Source organism: Argiope bruennichi, chromosome 1, assembly GCF_947563725.1.
Source record: "Argiope bruennichi chromosome 1, qqArgBrue1.1, whole genome shotgun sequence".
Classification (NCBI taxonomy): domain Eukaryota; kingdom Metazoa; phylum Arthropoda; class Arachnida; order Araneae; family Araneidae; genus Argiope; species Argiope bruennichi.
The window spans coordinates 132,798,715-132,817,568 of record NC_079151.1 but is presented as its reverse complement, the minus strand read 5'-3'; the positions used below and the strand labels follow the sequence as shown (position 1 = coordinate 132,817,568).

The 18,854-nt window shown below is 26.7% G+C and overlaps 2 protein-coding genes across 2 annotated transcripts; both read right to left on the bottom strand.

The window, feature by feature from the left end:
- Positions 1 to 2,708: 2,708 nt before the first annotated feature.
- On the bottom strand, positions 2,709 to 11,689 carry LOC129977868 (uncharacterized). The gene is made up of 5 exons (XM_056090590.1): positions 11,523 to 11,689; positions 9,035 to 9,118; positions 7,136 to 7,194; positions 6,164 to 6,263; positions 2,709 to 2,873 (listed from the first exon to the last, which is right to left on the bottom strand). Exons 1-5 carry the CDS (start codon positions 11,630 to 11,632, stop codon positions 2,792 to 2,794), a joined length of 435 nt encoding a protein of 144 aa, XP_055946565.1. The 5' UTR covers positions 11,633 to 11,689; the 3' UTR covers positions 2,709 to 2,791.
- A 3,923-nt stretch (positions 11,690 to 15,612) lies between these two features.
- On the bottom strand, positions 15,613 to 17,386 carry LOC129980620 (uncharacterized). The gene is made up of 2 exons (XM_056091004.1): positions 17,037 to 17,386; positions 15,613 to 15,814 (listed from the first exon to the last, which is right to left on the bottom strand). Exons 1-2 carry the CDS (start codon positions 17,304 to 17,306, stop codon positions 15,689 to 15,691), a joined length of 396 nt encoding a protein of 131 aa, XP_055946979.1. The 5' UTR covers positions 17,307 to 17,386; the 3' UTR covers positions 15,613 to 15,688.
- Positions 17,387 to 18,854: the final 1,468 nt, after the last annotated feature.

The window sequence follows — 18,854 nt, the reverse complement described above, 5'->3', positions numbered from 1 at the left end:
CAAACTTTGTAAATTTTCAGAACGTGTAAAAGCTATTATTGTTCAGAACACTATTTTAATTCTTAATCATGGTGTGGTCCCCCTCATTCACGGGACCCCGGTGCATAGCACCCTCCAGATGGCCGGCCCTGTAAGGTTGCAACAGATAATGTCTGCATCCACTTTCCTTCAGTCAAAAGATTGTGAATTCACTAACTCTGTTATCAATCTGGTGGATTAAATCTCAAAATTATTCCTGTTTAGGCTTTAGATAGCTATGACAAGCTAGCTACACGCATGAAATTTTCTGGAATTTTTCGAAAATAAATAATTCAAAATGACTAATTCAGTCCCCATAGAAAAAGGCAAGTGCAACGTCATTCAATTAAAGTTCGATTTACCCCATAAATAAACTAAATATTATTTTAAATTAATAATTATATCTTAAAAGTTTAAATCTAAAAATTATACCAAATTTCATGACGTTAGAACTTTGTTGCCCTCATCCAAACTAGTTCAATTAAATTTAATTTTTTTCTTAAATTTACAAATTAAAGTAACTATTCCAAATTATGATGTGGAAGTGCTCGTGACCGCTTCGTCGCACCGCGGAACTCCGAAACATCCGGACGTTGCCGAATTCCAGAAACACAATCAAATGACACCATAAGGCTTTTAAAAATATAAATACATGTATCTTCTTTCTCGCATATTACGTATAGGAGAAAGTAAAAAGAAAATGTCAAAATTAATGCGAAAAAGGATATAAGGATAGTTGTGCCCATATTATTTATCTCCAAAATAAGAGAAAATATGTATTGATCAAGAGCCACTTTCATTCACTGCATTCTTGAATTATTGAGTTTACATGCATGAAAAAGACGGTCTGCTCCTTGACGCTTTTCTTCTAAACTTGACACGAATCTAAAAATTAGATGCTAAATCTGTATACCAAGTTTCAGCTATATAGTTAGTATTTTGTATAGTACTCAGCCAGCCGGACTTCTTCAGAATGGATTGATTCCATTCGAAACTTGATAGAAATCTTCAGATTTGGTATTATGTCAGATTTCATCTTTCTAGTTCAAAGTGCTTTTGAGTTATCGCATTCACAGCAAGACAGACATCATTCCAAAAATGTGTTTTCCAAAATCCGGAAGGTTTAAAACAAGGAGACGTTTGGAAAAATCTGTAGCTTGAATTTTATTTAACGATTATTATTTTCTCTTCGTATATGTGAATGTAAAAAGTAGCATCTCAATAGAAACACACATAGTTATAAACTAGCCATACATATATGTTCTGCAAATTCATCCAACAGTACATGTTCCGTACAGCGAGATTATCCCTCTTGTAGATTTGTGCACACATTTACTTAAATTTGTGCAATATATTTTTATCAAACCTGTATCGAAGTTGGTTGTAATTTTTAAAAAAGTTCTTGGTACAATTTAACACGTCGCATTTCGGAAATCTAGATTCGGTAAAGGCATTGAGAATCGGAAAAAGTTTGGAAACCCCTGGTCTAATAGAAAGGGATTAGAGCAGGCAATGGAGTGGGGAAAAAAGAGAAGGTTTTGTTTTTCTTTTTAAATGAAAATTTGGAGTTAGATTTACCTTATAAATGTACTAGTGTTTCATTTTCATTTCATATTTCGACAATGAAGCAGTATGTCAATCATCGAAAACTGAGAGATCTTCTCACAAATGTTTAATTTCATTATTTTAAAAATACTTTTAAGGCCGTGATAGCCTGGTTGGTAGAGCGTCGGATTCGCGTCCCTTAGATTGCGAGTTCGAACCCCGCCGGCCAAAGATTCCCCGCGTGCTTGGTGGCTGACGCGCATTAAATCTGTCGTGGTCACAAAGTCCTCCATGTCGAGAGTAGTACCACTGGGGATACTGGATCAGGGGTGATCGTTCTCTGATTCAGGTTTAAATTACGATCTGTGAATGAAGTCAGCCACGTAAAAAGGGCTGTGACGTGTGTGTAGCTAAGTCGTTCTCTTGGTCCTTGATGGCGCTACTATAAATACAAGAGGCGCACCCCATCCAGGCTTAATTCAGCCGTCTTCGAACAGCGGGCTTGCCCTTGGGAAGTGCCATAAGAAACAACAACAAAAATATTTTTGAATAGAATATTGAACAATTGTTAATTTCATTGAATTTTCATTGTTATAAAAAAATACTGTTTCGCTTTGTAAATTATACTCTTGCTCTATCAGTTTATAATTTTACTTATTTATTGCAGTACATTCAATCTTTGTTATTAATAAATTAAAATTTCTCTAAGATATTAAGTAAATTCTAAAACACTTTTGGCAACACACATAATACTCTGATACTTCTGCTTCTACTTTCTTATTTTTATGAGCAAGTTTTAGTTAGTAAACAAATTATAGAATTATTTGAATTTTCAACATTTTGAATTTTGCATTACAATTTAAATTTTAGATGAAATCACAGACGACATCACTAAGAAGGTGCATGAGCCCAATGAAGGAGTTTCCAGAAACAAACATTTCATTTAAAATAGTTTTGAGAAGCAAAATTGAAGCCATAACACTTTTGTAAATATATTGTCTTTGGGTGTCAAACAAAAAAGGATAACATATTTTATGAATATTAAGAATATGATAATTACGAATATTAAGAATATAATAATATAAGAATTTATTAAGAATATATATGTTTATACCTGCAAACAGATGGACACATCACAGACAACATAAATTTATAAATATTTTTTATGTATATAAACATACAACAAATGAAATAAGATAAATTTACAATGCAAATATCACAGTACGTATCAAGAATTAAATATCTTTGCTTGTTGTTTAATGAAATCTGCTGTCACAGCTACTTGCTTGAAAAGATCCTTTTCATCTCTCCTAGAAAAGATTTTTTTAAATTATTCACAGATATTTAAATAGGAAAATAAGACTCAAATAAATATTAACGAAAAAAAATTACTGCACAAAAAAAAGCAGTGGATGAGCTCATAGTCAGAGATTATCCACTGAAACTACAAAGTTGCATTTATTACAAAATTATATTCATTTGCTTCATATTTTTAACTTGTGTATAACAATACTCTGATGCACTGGCAGATGATCTTCGAATTCAGACAGATAAACGTATTTCCTGAGAGAGTAAAAAATATGAAATGGAAAGTAAGACATGGGAAATAACAGAATTGTAATAAAATATGAATGTGTTGAATTCATCTCATTTTTTTACCTCCCAACTTCTAATTACTGCATTTAAAAACTTGTGTTTTTTTTTGGTGACTCTAGTGGCATAAAGAAGTCAAATGCAACCAGATCTGATTAAACTATTCATGTCCTGAACCATCAAAATAAATATTTTATTTTAGATAAATATGCAATAATATTCTTAATTTTATTTAAATCTTAGTTTCCAGAATTTTTATCTTAAGATATTTAAAAAAGCAGTGGAAAAAGCATTAACCCATGTTAACTGCATTATAAAATGTTCTCTTATTTCCTGATACAATTCCCACTTTTTAATTTATTTCTAAAACACACACTTAATAAAACTTCTGATTCCATCATTCCCATACCAGGAATGAAGGGATAAAAATCTTTAACACCTTCACATCTTTTTAAAAAAGATACCTAAGATTTCCTTGCCTAAATTGACACAGGCCACAGAAATTCCTATCAGAATCTCATAGTACAATTGCTAAAGGAAAAAAATGTCTGCCACTTTGCACTTGTATCATGGTATAGACTCACACATCCTCTATCATTTTTTCTGTGTACATAATATGACTCCCAAGATGAAATAAATCGTTAAAATTTCAAAAGTTTCTGTTTTTCGGCGACTCATCTGCAAAATTATGTTTACAAATACGTAAACTGATATCACATAATTTTAAAATCTCACCCGCCAATTCATCAGAGCAAGTTATAGTGACAATTCAAGATATTCTCTATTGGTATTAAAAGTAAATTTGAGTGCCTTGACACCCTATAGGACAGATAGTTGCACTTTGGAATAAACATACTTTAAAGAGTAAAAATGAATATTTTTGAAGATTTTTTTTTTTTTATTTTAACCAATATTTTAATGAATTAAACATTTGGGAAAAGATTGGACATTTCTTGTGATAGATAACATTCGAAAATATTATTGCATACAAGTGATTTTTATCCCGTCTTATGGCTGAAAATATATCTCCCGCTTAACTGCCTTATAATTATTTTTCTGATTTTAAGAAAACTATAAAAATATTTTAAAGTTTAGCTTGCTATGACATTTTTAATCATTTCAATGAAGGTTCACTATTCATATTCATTCCTATTTCACTATTCATCAAGTCTACAAATGGCTGTTTTCCCAACATTATTAAAATGATATAAAAAAAATATTCCCAAATCTTCTTCAAATAATTTAAACAGGCTATTTTTTTAAAAATTCTCATTTTGTAATAAAATAATCTGTTTTTAATTTTTTTTTTAAATTCATTCTTTAATACAATTTTAAACAATTCTGTTTTTTTTAATTAAAAAAAATGTCATTTTCACTGTTCCACCTATTTTTAAAAAAAATATGAAATGAAAATATCTATTAAAACATTTGTAAAATCACATACTGTAAATGTGAATTTATCAGTTGACAAAGTATCATGATTTAAAATATGATTTGCATGATAAGCAATGCAGAAAAGCTTGAACATTTGCTTTAAATTAGTTAGTGCACATGACATTGCATCTCACAATGAGAGAAGAACAGCATTTCTAGAAATTCTAGTTGGAAAGGTACAATCTCATTCCTAATCATTGGTTCTCACAAATTGATACTCTTCTCATTTATTATTCTTTCCCACCCTCTTGCCCTATCTAAATGGTTTTCTTAGCATCATTACACATATTTCTTACTATTTATATTGTTTTTAAACAATTATTCAATTAAAGTTAAATTAAAGATAAAAAGTGAAAAAGATTTAAATCATCATGAGCAACATTTTATTATGCAATAAATGCAGAAACAGTCTAACAGTCCTCTAAATAGTTCAAAAACACATGTAAAGAAGTCACTATTCTGAATAGTTTTTAGAGATTTCCCAATGTTTTTACTTTTGGCAGTTACAATGTTTAACACTTAATCCTCAATTTTCTGTTCACAATAAGGGGAAATAATTTTATTTCAGGATAATTTACCAGTCTTAGAACATTAATTAGATAAGAGGCAAACTATTTATATTTGCTTGTGAAATAACCTTGTCCAAGCATTCGTTTAAGTACATTTTTTTATACAACTAAATTGTACAGACAACAAACATTACTTACTGATAATATGCTCAAAATTCGAAGCAAAATAAAATTTTTGTTAATAAAAGTTAACAGCACCTTTTTTTTGGAGGGGGGGGGGGATGAAAGATGTATTTTACCCTTTAAAAAATGTTTTACAGCAAAATACTAGATTTTATTATTACAAGATTAATCTATTTTGGTTTATTTGCTTATAAATCACTTATATGTATTCCATTGAATACTTCCAACAACAGCAAAAAAGAAATATACAAAATGTTGTAAACAATTGTAACTGAACTATCCAGTAGTGAGGAGATATACTGTTCAGGAATGAAAGAAAGTTTTGTTTATCATCTGATTCAAAAGCCAATACAACTGAAGTGAGTCTGAAACTACTTATTTTTTCATCAACACTTTACAAATTGACCATTAAAGAGTTAAAGTATTATGTTCTGGATAGTACTTATAATGTTGGACAACAGTTTGTAAGGAAACAAAATAAATGAATGAACAGGTTTATTGCCAAGATTATAATTTTCATAATGCTATTAGTAGTTTTTTTTTCTGTTTTAAATATGTTTTTTTAATATATTATTAAATCTATTAGCATAAAACTATCAAAATTATTGTTCTTTAATTTATATATGTTATATCTAGTTCTATGCAAATTAACTTTATTTAACTGTAATTGCATTTCTGAAAAAAGAATAAAAATGACTTGTTCCTCAGTAAATATGCACATAATCTGTTGAACTATCACATGGTCTTCTACTTGCTATGCCTTACCTTCGGAAAACAACAATACATAATGCACGTACATGTATTTTTAACTCATACTATAAGTAACTACTTACAATTATCATAATATCAAAGATAGAATCAAAATTGAAAGCTTGACTAACTTTTCTTTTTTACGTTTCTTCTTTGGTGGAGCTGTCTCTACAGAAGTGATTAATTGATCTTCGGATAAAACTGGAAAGCCCGGTAACAACCTCACATCATCTGAAAGGTAACATTTCACATCTTTAAAAAATAACATACAAAATAAAAATAAAAAGTAAAAATAAATATTAATTTCAGTAGGAATTTTGAAAAGATATACCAAAAAAATTTTTTTATTATTATTTTTTTAAGTAAACATTAGTTCAAAAGTATATTACATTTTTATTACTGTTCATTAAAAAATTAATATTTAAAGTAAAGATTCTTACATTTTTTTTCACTCGCAACCTCACTTCAACTTTAAAAGATTTTAAGGAATCCAAATATACACATCAGTACACGACTGACTAGAATAATGATTTTTATTATTATTAATGATAATAATAAATAAGATATTTTCTCAATTTTCTTATATCTAATTTTGAAGATCTTGAAAGAAACATTAAATGAGAATATTTTCATAGCACTAAAGTTTATTCATGTGATAACACTTGATTTCAAAAACTAATAGCTTATGAAACCTGATTTAAAAAAATAGTTTTTAAAAATAAATATAACATATATTTTGAACATAAAATCACATTGCATTTGAGCAATAATTTTAAAACATAAACATAAAATGAAATGAAAATAGAAAACATGGAAACTCAAATCACTAGTTTTGCTGAATGCAAAAGATAAAAAACTTAATTTACATCAAATAAGGCAAGCAATAATAAGAAGAAGAAAATCATTTTTACACACATATAAAAATATCAGTTTACAATTTTTATAACCTAAAAGACAGACTAAAGAGTCAAGAAAAAGTAAATAACTTAACAAAGAATAAAATAACAAATTGTTTAAAAGGAATCTTTTTTTAAAGGATTTGGAAACATCAAAATTAACAGAAGCAAATTAAAATAACAACTAAGCAGATTAATCTGTCTTACCAATTTCAAATTGAATAAAATCATCTTTCTCCTGAGGTACCTCAACTTCTTTTATATTGCTAATAAAGAGAAAACATTAATTGTTACATATTCCTACCACTCTACACTAAACATCTACCATTAGTTAAATTGGTCAGCAGTGAGTCTATGATGAATTAAAATCAGCTAATATTAAAATGAAAAAAATCTAATTTTCTTACATGCATTTAAGGTCAAATATTTGCAAGAAAAATAATAAAATATACATTTAAAAGCAATTTGAAAGCTAATTAATGATCTGAAACTTTTATTTGCAAGATTCATTTAATTAAACAAAATACCATTTTATTTAAAGTATCTTCAAGTAAAGTAAAGATTTATTTGTCATGACCACATATTCACCAATTTAGAGAATGATTATTTTATTATTTAGCATAATGGAATTATTTATCAAATAATTCCATAATGATAGAATTATATTCCATTATGATATATTCCCATTATGAATGAATACATTTTATTGGCATGTTTTCTTTACTTTTGAGGAATAGGCAAATATGCAAGTCAAAATTAGAGTGGTACAGGACATATGTTCCTTGTTTCAAAAAGTAATGCAAATCAAAAGATGCAGTAATAAATTTGAGAAAAAAAATACTATAATATTATAAATTTAGGTACATTATCACTTGGATACATATTCATCACACAGACTAAATTTAAATTAATTTGTACAATAGTTACAAATTTAAACAAAGTATTTTTTTAAATGTGATTTAATATATTTTAGATTTAAGCAATCTAAATTAGCAGTTTGTACATTTGAATTAGAAAATGAACCATGAGAAGCCTGAAACCAGTCTAGATTTAATTGTGAATAACAATAAATAAAATTACAAACAGTTTTTTGAGCATAATGTAGAAGGGAGCTTATTTTTAATGTGATATTCTTAAGTCATTAAAGCTCCATTTATGCATCATTTATTTCATACCTGACAGATGAAACATATTCACAGTCATTGATGCATAATTAACAGTCACTTGTAAAACATGCATATGGGCATAAAATCTTTTGAAATGACATTTAACATTTTCATATCATTGAGATATCACAGATCATGCTTTAACATCTCCTCTGCAGGCAAAGGTGAGAAAATTAAAAGATGCCTAGAGAATAATAGTGGAATTGACTGCCACATGGTTGTTGCCATATCAAAAAGAAAAAATATATATAGCAATTATTGCATATGCAAGCACATGCTTGTTAAGCTCTTTTCTGTATGATGTTCAAATTTTTATTCTGAAAAAAGTTATAGTCCTATAAGAAGTACAATTTTTGAATTGGTGTAATTGTTTATAGTAATAAATATAACTGATTGTAATTGTTTTGTAAAACCCTGTATAATCTTTCTTGATAAACAAGTCAAAATCTCTAAATTTTGTATTTATATAGAGATGAATTCTAAATGAGAGTTCAATTCTTCTACTGCAATATATAGCTAAAATCTCATGAAAAATTAATATATTCCATAATTCCAAACAAAATATTTTTAATGATATAAAGGAACCAGTTTTGTTTTCAATTAAACAAACAAAATTTATCAATACAATTTAACAAAGTATGTAAAATTATGAAATAGTTACAACTAACTTAACTTTGTCAATACTGAATTGATAGAACAAATGTTTTATATGAAAATAAGTAACTTTATTTACTTTTATATGCAAAATATAATACTGTACATTGTAAAAAAATAAATACAAAATTTCATTGTAAATCAAAAAATATATCTTCTGTTTGATTTATGACAGTTATAAAAGCATTTGGTACTTATTTTAATAGTAGTCAAATAAACAGAATATTACTCAAAAATTAATTTTACAAAAATAAGTTTCATATTAGAACCAAAAATTTTTACTAACCTTTCTAAATATTCAAAAAGCTTTTTGGATAGAAAATCTCGAAAACCTTTATCATTATCTGAGGCTTGCTTTTCTTGAGAAATACTATTTTTTTAAAAAAAGAAAATACTTATCACAAAAAAGAATAAAAATTCATCACTAAATAAATATTCAATCAAGTGAAAATACATTGTAATTCATTCTATTCAAACTACTACTTACAACCTTTCATGTCTTGAGTACTCCCACATTGCAAAAGTGTCTGGTATTTGAATCATTAAAACAATATTTTCTTGATAAAAAAAGTGGAATGGTAAGTAAAATATATATTTAAAAAAAAAAAAAAACATTTTTATATTTTTAAGAGTAAAATAGGTTAATAAATGTCCAATATTTTTTTAAAAAGTAAAATAGTATAATAAATATCCAAAAGGAATTAAATATTCTCACATATTAAAAGTGCTGCAAGAATAAATGAGAATGTAGTTTGTTAGATACAAAGCCTAGAACTATTTTTAAATAACAGAAGTACAAAAAGAGTTATAAGAAAATAGAGTTTTTAAAAAATATATGCAACCTATTCCATAATTACAATAAATTATTACAATGCTTACTTTAATAAAAAAAATTTTATTGCAAACAAATTAATTATAGTTGAAAAATTATCTAAAAGTAAATTAATAGCCATAATCAATAAATTTAAAAATAATTTTTAGCTGTAAATTAAGAACCACGATTAATTAAAAAATAATTTTTATTTTGATTCATTTTCAGTACTTATAAGAATTCAAATAATTTAATCTTATTAGCTGCCAATGAAAGTTTAAGTAATTGCCTTGTCTGTACTGCCTAAACCTACCGATCCATGCTAATTACTACTTTCACACAAACACCTATTCTGTATTCTAAGATATGGGCATTTCTTTTCTCAAAGTCAACTTATTGCATTCCATATCATGAATGCAGTTTTATGACTAATAACAAATTATAGATGACAGTATTTGTTAAAGGTATATATATACAAACCATCAATAGTTAAGAGGCTAATATCAGAAAGCAAAGAATAAATTAAAAACTATGACTAATAAGCTATTACTAATACTAATAATTAGAGACTATTACTAATAATTAGAGTCTCTAACTATTACTAATAATTAGAGAAAAAAATCAATTAAAAATTTAACAAAATTCTAAGAGCAGGTTTTCTTTTATTTTTAAAACGTATGTATTTGAGATTATTCTTTTCTTAAAGTGTTTCCATTTTCTGCTAATCTCTAACTGACAAAGTTAATATAAATGAAATATTAACTTTCTGTCTTACTATCAACCCAGCTCAACTTACCCATAACTTCCAGGTTTTCATTACCTTCAGATATCAGAGATGTAAGAGTATAATTTAACATAGAAGGCATTTTGAAATGAAGGTAAAAAAAGCTAGTAATAATGAAATAACTATAAATGAGTACACAGAAATTATGTTTCTTGAATGAAAAGAAATAGAGCACTTTCTTTAGATAGTACAGGTAAATGTCTTCTTAACTCTGCAATTATTAGGAAATTGATAAAAAAGAAACATTATGTGACATATGAATGATTTTTATAAGAGACCTGTACAATACGTCTTAACTATATTAAACTCAAAGACTGTTAAGAGTCAAGTAAATAAACAAAAATTGTATATTACCTAACAAAATTGTTTTATAGAAATGCACTTAATTATCTTAAAAAATAAAATTAAAATATTAATATTCTCCTTATACTTTGGATCGTTTCTTTTTCAACATTAATGGAAGTTTTCATGAGGATAACTTTTAAAACTGATTTAAAATGAACATTAGAAATTCTAAGTACTTCAAAAATTATGCTTCATTTCTTTTAAGTCATAAAGATAAGAACTCCAAAATATGAAAATTTTCAGTTGTTTATAAAATTAAAAAAGAAAATACTTGTAAAATACACCCACCCCAACCTTGCTGAATGAAGCCTTCAAAACAAAAGTAAAATGACTATTGATTATTTCCAGGTGTTTATGATTAAACACTATATTTTTCATGAAAATATATAGAAATAAAAAAAAAGAATCTTCTAAACATTTCTCTTATTATTAATCTTCTAAACTCTTAATATTTGTAGTTTCATATCAGGCTAGATTCAAAAAGAAGTGTAATGAAATTTTCAATAACTATACATCGGATACGTGCATAATATGTTACACAGCTTAGCTGAAAACAAATTTTTCCAGAACCACATGAAATTCAAGAATGTCATGTATATAACTGTGGATCTAAATAGGAATGTACTTTCAAAAATTATCCAGTGAACAGCTTACTTCTATGGTTTACTTAATATCATTTACTAATTCCGTATTTTCTTTGGATAATTCCTAACAAAAATTTTCAAACATATTCGTTTCGTTCAAAAAAAGTACGCTTCTATTAGTAGGAGAATTACAACAATTCGATATAAAGAATGTTTTCATGTAAGTAAAGGAAATATATTTTGTTAATACCTTCCATTTCGAGATATGTCATTCTCTTTGCTTGGGTCTTTAAAAATACCAGTGAAACGCGGATCAATTGCTGCAGCAAATTTACTTCTAGAATCTTTCTTTTTCCCCATCCTTTATCATCAAATTAGTTGTAATGAATTCGTAAACTCACGTTGAACTGTTTATTTGTTTACATTGCAGTTACAGTGAATGAAAAGAAATTCTGTGTTGCCATTCAAATTAAATTTAAAACATCCTGTTTGTTTAAGGTATGTGTCTACCTTAAAATAGGCGTTTTCATGAAAATTTTTATTATGTGCTCGTTTTATAGCCCATACATTTACGATTCCAGAACTGTTTCATTTTTTCTCTTACGTTAATTAGAAGCAAAGTTACAGCCTAATTAATAAACCGGAAGTTGTTTTTTTGCAACCGGAAGTGGGAATTTAAATGGACGCAAAAATGTAAACAATACATTTACGCGTCTATTTTGTAACTTTTAATCGATATAAATGCCAATATCTTTTTTAAAAATATAAATAAACGTTTCCTTTTTTAATTATTTTTTAAAATCTGTCAGCAATTTTTTTTATTCAAGTTTCAGTAACTGAACGACAATACTATTATCGTTTGTAGCTTCTTTACACTCGTAATTCAAAAGCGTTGTTCTTCTTTTCAATCGATTTGTTCAAAATTTTAGCATAATTCTTTTTATACAAGGGATCATCAGGAAATATGGAAGCTGTTGGGGCTTACAGAATATTTGAAAGATCATTTTTGAAACGAGAGTTACAATACACCGAATATTTTGGGGATAGTGACTCTAACGGCCGTATTCACCAAACCGGTTGCTAAACATCGGATCGTTCAACCCATGATCAACGATTAATCATCAACCAATGATCATTGGTATTCACGAACGGTAATTTCACGACTAAGCATCAAGGTTACGACAATCAGCCTTTTCTGCCTTTTTCAACCGGAAATGGATCTTCATTGGTCTATATATATCACATGATTATCAGCTGATGGGTGGCGCTGTTTCGTGTTTTTGTTGTTATTTTGTTTCTTTCCCAGATGTGTACAAGTATCAAACGAGAAAACGAAGGTGATATTGCCTAGTGATAATCTCACCGATTTGCTTACATGATATTATAGCTTTTCGTAGGATTGTTTCTCTGACTATACATTATTAACCAAGTATATTTTAAATTTCCACTCTATTATTATGTAATAAAACATTTGAGCATTTGCTCTCTTTTGAATTGAGAATATGCATATTAGCTGTGCTTTGAATAGTTTTCCAATGAATTAAACTTTTACAAAAGGTCTATCTGAATTAAATTTTTGAAAAAAATGCATATTAACCTTAAATTAGTTCATTTACTTATGGAAATATTTAAACATTTTTTTATATAATTATAGAGTATATACATAAACAATAGAAATAACAAACTGCTGCAAACTGATTTCGCAAGTGAGGAGTTCATTGAAGTTTCTTCTAAACAATGAATTTAACAAAAATTGTAGTATCCTGTATTTTTAATATAATAAAAGAGGAGAAAATGTAGTGTATAAAATCTTGCTTACAAGTATTATGACTTTCATATTAGTAAGTAATTTTCATTTACACAAAATATTTCAATTTCCAAAGGTTATTTAAATTGCAATGATATCTCTGGAAATCCCATATAATTGTTTGCATGAAGTTTATAGCATATATTACAAACTTCTCTTTAAGATTGTTATTAGACTTTCAGCATTTATTTTTAAACAAATAGGTTTTAAACTTCCACAATATATTATATTTAAAAAAAAATACTAAGATTGTTTTTGGTGTCAATATTTAAATATGTATTAGCTGTCTACATATTCAGTAGTGATTGAGATAATTTTTTTCCCTCAAAGCGGAATAAAAGTAAAAAATACTTATTCTGTGGTATGCTTTTATTTCCATCGAAAAGCAAATATGGAAAAATTTTCTTTTATTAACTATCAGAATATTAAATTTTTACATATATTTTGTTAAAAAAGATATAAATTTATTGTTATAAATGTCAGAATATATACATATAAGAAGAATATATACATTCAGAATATATGCTGCAAATCAGAAAATTCAAATTATAAACAAAAGTCAGTGAAAATTGTATATGAATATTGAAGAATTCTTATGAAAAACAAGAGCCTTTTTTGCCAAAATAAATATTCATGCAATAATTTTTTATAATATTTTATTATTGTGGAAGTGAATTAGCTCATTTGTATCTCATATCTAAAACTTTTTATAAACAATGAATTTAACAACTCTTTAAATTTGAATGAGTTAATTGTCAGTTTGACAACATGTACTTCACAATCTTGCCATTACAAATCTGCATAAAAATAATATAAATATTGATGACAACCATACTTATTTTAGAATTGCTATCCTTGAATAAAAGAAATGATTAATTTGCACATCATAAGCACTCACCACTCACTTTTGTACAAATAAATTGAGTGGAAAAACATCAACAACCAACAATAAATTTTTTAACACTTTCTGCTTGATGATTCAAACTTAATCAAAAAGCAACACAGTTTAACTTGATTAGCCTGTCAGAAACTAGTAATGATATTTTAATTCTTTCAAGTAAATGTGAAATTCCATTTGTTTCAACAAGTTTTTGCCTTTTTTTTATTTATTTTTTTTATTCCCAGGATTTTGTACCAAAAAAGTTATTAATTTTTTGATATTTTAACATTTAGTTTCTACTCATACTTGAATAATATCTGTCACTTTATTATATTAATTTCCAACGATGTTTTTAATTATTCATATCTTCATGACAATCATTACTTCCTGAAATCATAAACCTATGAGCACAACATCTAACTAAATACTGTTAAGTCAGCATAATTTCATTTGTTTAACTGTCAAATTTTTCAACTCAGGATCTTGTGTATTTAAACAAGGAATCTCTTTCTATATTTAAATTTGATGAAAGATGATCCAAATTGAAATGTTTCAAAAAAGTAAAAGAATTTTTCACAAAATTTTTTTTCTTGAAATCATCTTAAATATTATTCTAATAGGTTACATTAAACTGTCAGTTAAATTAAGTTGAATTTTTAAAATAAAAACCTCTTTTTTAAAATTTTATATTTGCATCATAATTTGTAGAAATTTGAATTAACTCGGATAAGTTATTATCTATACTTGTTTTTCAAATTCCAAAATTTTCAAATCACAATTAATCTATTTTCTTTGTTTTTCACACACTTCTCAGAATGTCTTAAAATATGCAAAATTAAAAAAGGACTTCTGTATACAAAAATCTATTTTATTCAAATTTGACTCGAAAAGTAACATATATGAATTACAAAAGAAAATTCTGACAGAGAAGTTACAGCTTCTACAAGCATTAAAACAAAGTTCCATTAAAGGTACTTTAAAATATAACATTCATGCTGATTATTAATTCAAAATTCTTCTACAAGAATTACAAGAAAGTGTCAATAGAGGTGCAACATTAATGCTGATTCTTAATACAAAATTCTTCTATATGTGTCTTTTTATTTCTCTAATACATATACATATTGTAATAAGATAATGAGCACATAAAACCACTAAAAAATAACTACACTGATATGAGTCATACATGCATGTCATTTTCTATAAATCATAAAAAGAACAACATCAAATTAAAAATATATTTGATTTTCAAAGATGGGAATAAGGAATTATTTAGTCATTTCTATACAGATAAATTCAAAAAATAATCAGGTAGAGAATACATTAGAAATAATGTTAAAATTTGTTATGTAATGAGAAGAAAAACATTAATAAAAATTGGTAATCATTTTCAGCAGATAACAAAGGTCAAAATTTGATTTCTTTAAAAAATGTTAATTTTATACACATTGTTGAAGATTAAAGCTGAAGTAAACTGATATTGTAAAAGAGATTAGCTATATTGAGTAACTAAGCACATTATTATATCACACAATTTATAAGTAACAAAAGTAATTTCTTTAAATTTCTAATTATTAATCATAATAAAAACTGCAATAATTCTTTTTCTATAAAATAAATAATAACATAAAAAAAAAAACTTATATACCCATGTGAAAACAGTGTACAATCATGGAAATGAGTCATACAGGAAAGTTTCAAAAATACAAAAAGCAATCCTGTATAATCATCACCAGACAGATGAAAAAGATTTTTTTGTTTGTTGCTTTTCTTTCTTTCTTTCTTTCTTTTTTTTTTTTTTTTCAGGAGGAAAAGGCTGTTCCTTATTTCTTCCATATCTTTGCAAGTCTTTAATCTGAGAAATGTGAAATAAGAATTAATTATATTATAAATAACTAATGAAAAAAATTGCTAATTTAACAATAATACTTACATGACATACTTAAAAATTGATAGTATAAACACAAATATTATAATTTATTTGATTATAATATTAAATTTTTTAAATATTATAATATTTGATATAAGACAAAAATTCCATTTTTTGTAACTAAATTTAGAATTCATTTATACAGTACTTTTTAAAAAACTTTTTTATATATATAAAAAAAAGACATAAGATATTCTATTCTCAATCACTAGAAATGTGCATTCTAAAATATTTGTAAGTGATTGCAGATAACTTTGGAAAATATTCTACAGAAAGAATATTTTTTTTCCTAATCTTAAAATATTATTTGTTCAACGAAAACATATTTATTATTTAGGTGGTTGTTTCTCAAAAACCCTTCTTGCTTTATTCATACAAAAATCTGCCGTAATCTTTGATATACAGTGGTATAATGGTAGGGGTAGAAGAATAAGATTTTTCAATATGGAATAAAGTATAATTAAAATGTTAAGTTTATATTGCAAATAATCTTTAATACTTGAATTCTTTATTATATTTTTACAGATTTACAAAATTGAAAAATAAAAGGAGCAAGGTTAAAATTGATTAACATGTACACTGTCTATGTAAAGAATGGGAAAATTTTCTTATAGCATAACAAATGCAAAAACTGTTACAGATGAATTCTAGTTATAAAAGTAATATTAAAAGTTAATTAAAAATGATTTGAAAAAATATTACATACATACATTATCAATTTTTAATAACTTATATTGCCATAATAACATAATTAAAAAAACTATAAGACTACACAAATGATATGAATATGTATAGATATGAAATAACTTATTTTATTAGCAAGTCATTAGATTAACCAGATAGAAAATATGCAATAAAATGTTTTTAATGGAAGTATTTTAAGGAACAAAAAACTGTAAAACAGTATTGACAAAAAACAGTATAATCGTACTAAACTTGATGAGTTTTCTAAAAGGTATTAATAAGTTTAGAAAATTCTTTTAATTATAATTCCTTTGCTTCAAAAATTTGAATGTTCACGGAATTATACAAATGACAGATTCTAATTTTAATTCCAGAAAATAATAATCAAAAATCAACTCGGATATAATAACAATAAAAAGGGATTCCCATATGAACGATGTAAAAGGGATAAATGTAAACATACCTCAAGTCGCTCAGATTCATTATTTGGTAGGTAAATGAATCTTGGCCTCATTTCAGCTATACATCTAGATACTTCATTTATAGCCCGGCAACATGATGACTGGATAGTTTGATTGAAATCACCAATTATTTGTTGATGACTTCCTGAAGCAAAAAAACGTAAGGCAATACACAATTTCTCTTCAGTAGTTACAGCACTGTTTCGTAAAATATTGATGCTTAATTTCTCCTTCTCAAAGATAAAATGCATTGGAAACAAAATCACATTCATCTAACAAATCCAAATCAGAAACTCTGTCAGTGTAAATTATTCACCTCCTATCTGATATCAACTGCAATAGTTCCAATGTATCTAAATCGTCCATGTTTGTTTGAAAACTAATGTAACAGTTGTCCTTCTTGAGAACTGCGCATGCGGAAAACCGTTGATCAAATGTGATCATCGGAAGTCCATGAATCAAAAAATGGGGGAAAACAGGGGGAAATTGACAACGGGTTTGGTGTGGTGAATACCGATTTGACTGCTGAACAGCGTTTAATCATCAGCCGATGTTTAACAACGGTTGGTGAATACGGCCGTAAGGCATTTCTGAAAGTAAAGGATGTCTAAGGAAAAGATACAGTTACAAAACTTGAATGTATAGGGCACGTTCAAAAAAAAGTAGGGTCAATCAGTACGATTTAGGAAATTAAAAAAGAAGACCAAAGGACTCGGTGGAAAAGAAAAATTAGCTGATAAATTTATCGATAAATTTCAAAATTACTATGGGATTGTTATCCGTAGTAATGTTGGAGATATTGGAAAAATGCAATCTGCTGTTATAGCTGCTTTTTTTTATTGCTGTTCTAGCAGTAGAAACTGAATGCATAGGCAGTGTCCAGAAGAGAGTGACAGCTGGTATCGATATCAGCAAGCTATGAGCAACAGAACAGAATATTCAGGAAAAATCACTAGGTCTTCCTAGTTCTGTCATGAAAGTGGTAAAATCAACAGATTTAGAATTCTGTGATAGAGAGTTATTAAAAAAATGCTTGCATGGTATGACACAGAACAATAATGAAAGTTTTAACAACATCTTGTGGTCAATATTACCTAAAGAACATTTTGTGGAAAAGAAACTTTGTTTTTAAGTGCATTTGTGGCAGCCGTATTGTTTAATTCTGGCTATATAGGACTATTACCTATTTTTAAACATTTGGAAATTCCAATTAATCCTCTGACTTTAAAAATCTATATGGGAAGCGATGATGAGCGCATTAAGAAATCGAAACGTCAATCATGCCCTCCACTAAACTGACCAGAAAAAAGTTGAAAGCTGAAAAAAAAAATCAAAATTAGTTAAAAAAGTCAAAGAGGTTTTGACCTATAAATATGGTGAATTTTAAGAATAAAAAAAGGAGTAAAAAATTTTTTATGATGCAATAAAATCTTTAAATTTGTTTTCTGAAAAATTGCGTTTTTCAATATTTTGCTTTACGCTAAACATCACCGAAACGCATCTTTTTAAGAAATTGATTTGAAATTTTGTGAAAATGTTTAAATATATTTTATCTGTACTATGAACTAATATCTAATTTCCATCATCATTTTTTAAAAATTTTATTGCTTTTTTGTGAAAAAATATGTTTTTTTTTAATGAATTTTGACACAAAATTTCAAATAGTTCAAAAACTTTTTAAAATTTTGCGAATCTTTTAGTTGATAACACAGATAAGGGTGTTATTTACTTAGTGCATAAATATTATTGAAATATATCTATTTGAATTTTTAGTAGAAGATTTACTTTAAGTGTAATTTTTCACTAAAATTTACCAATAT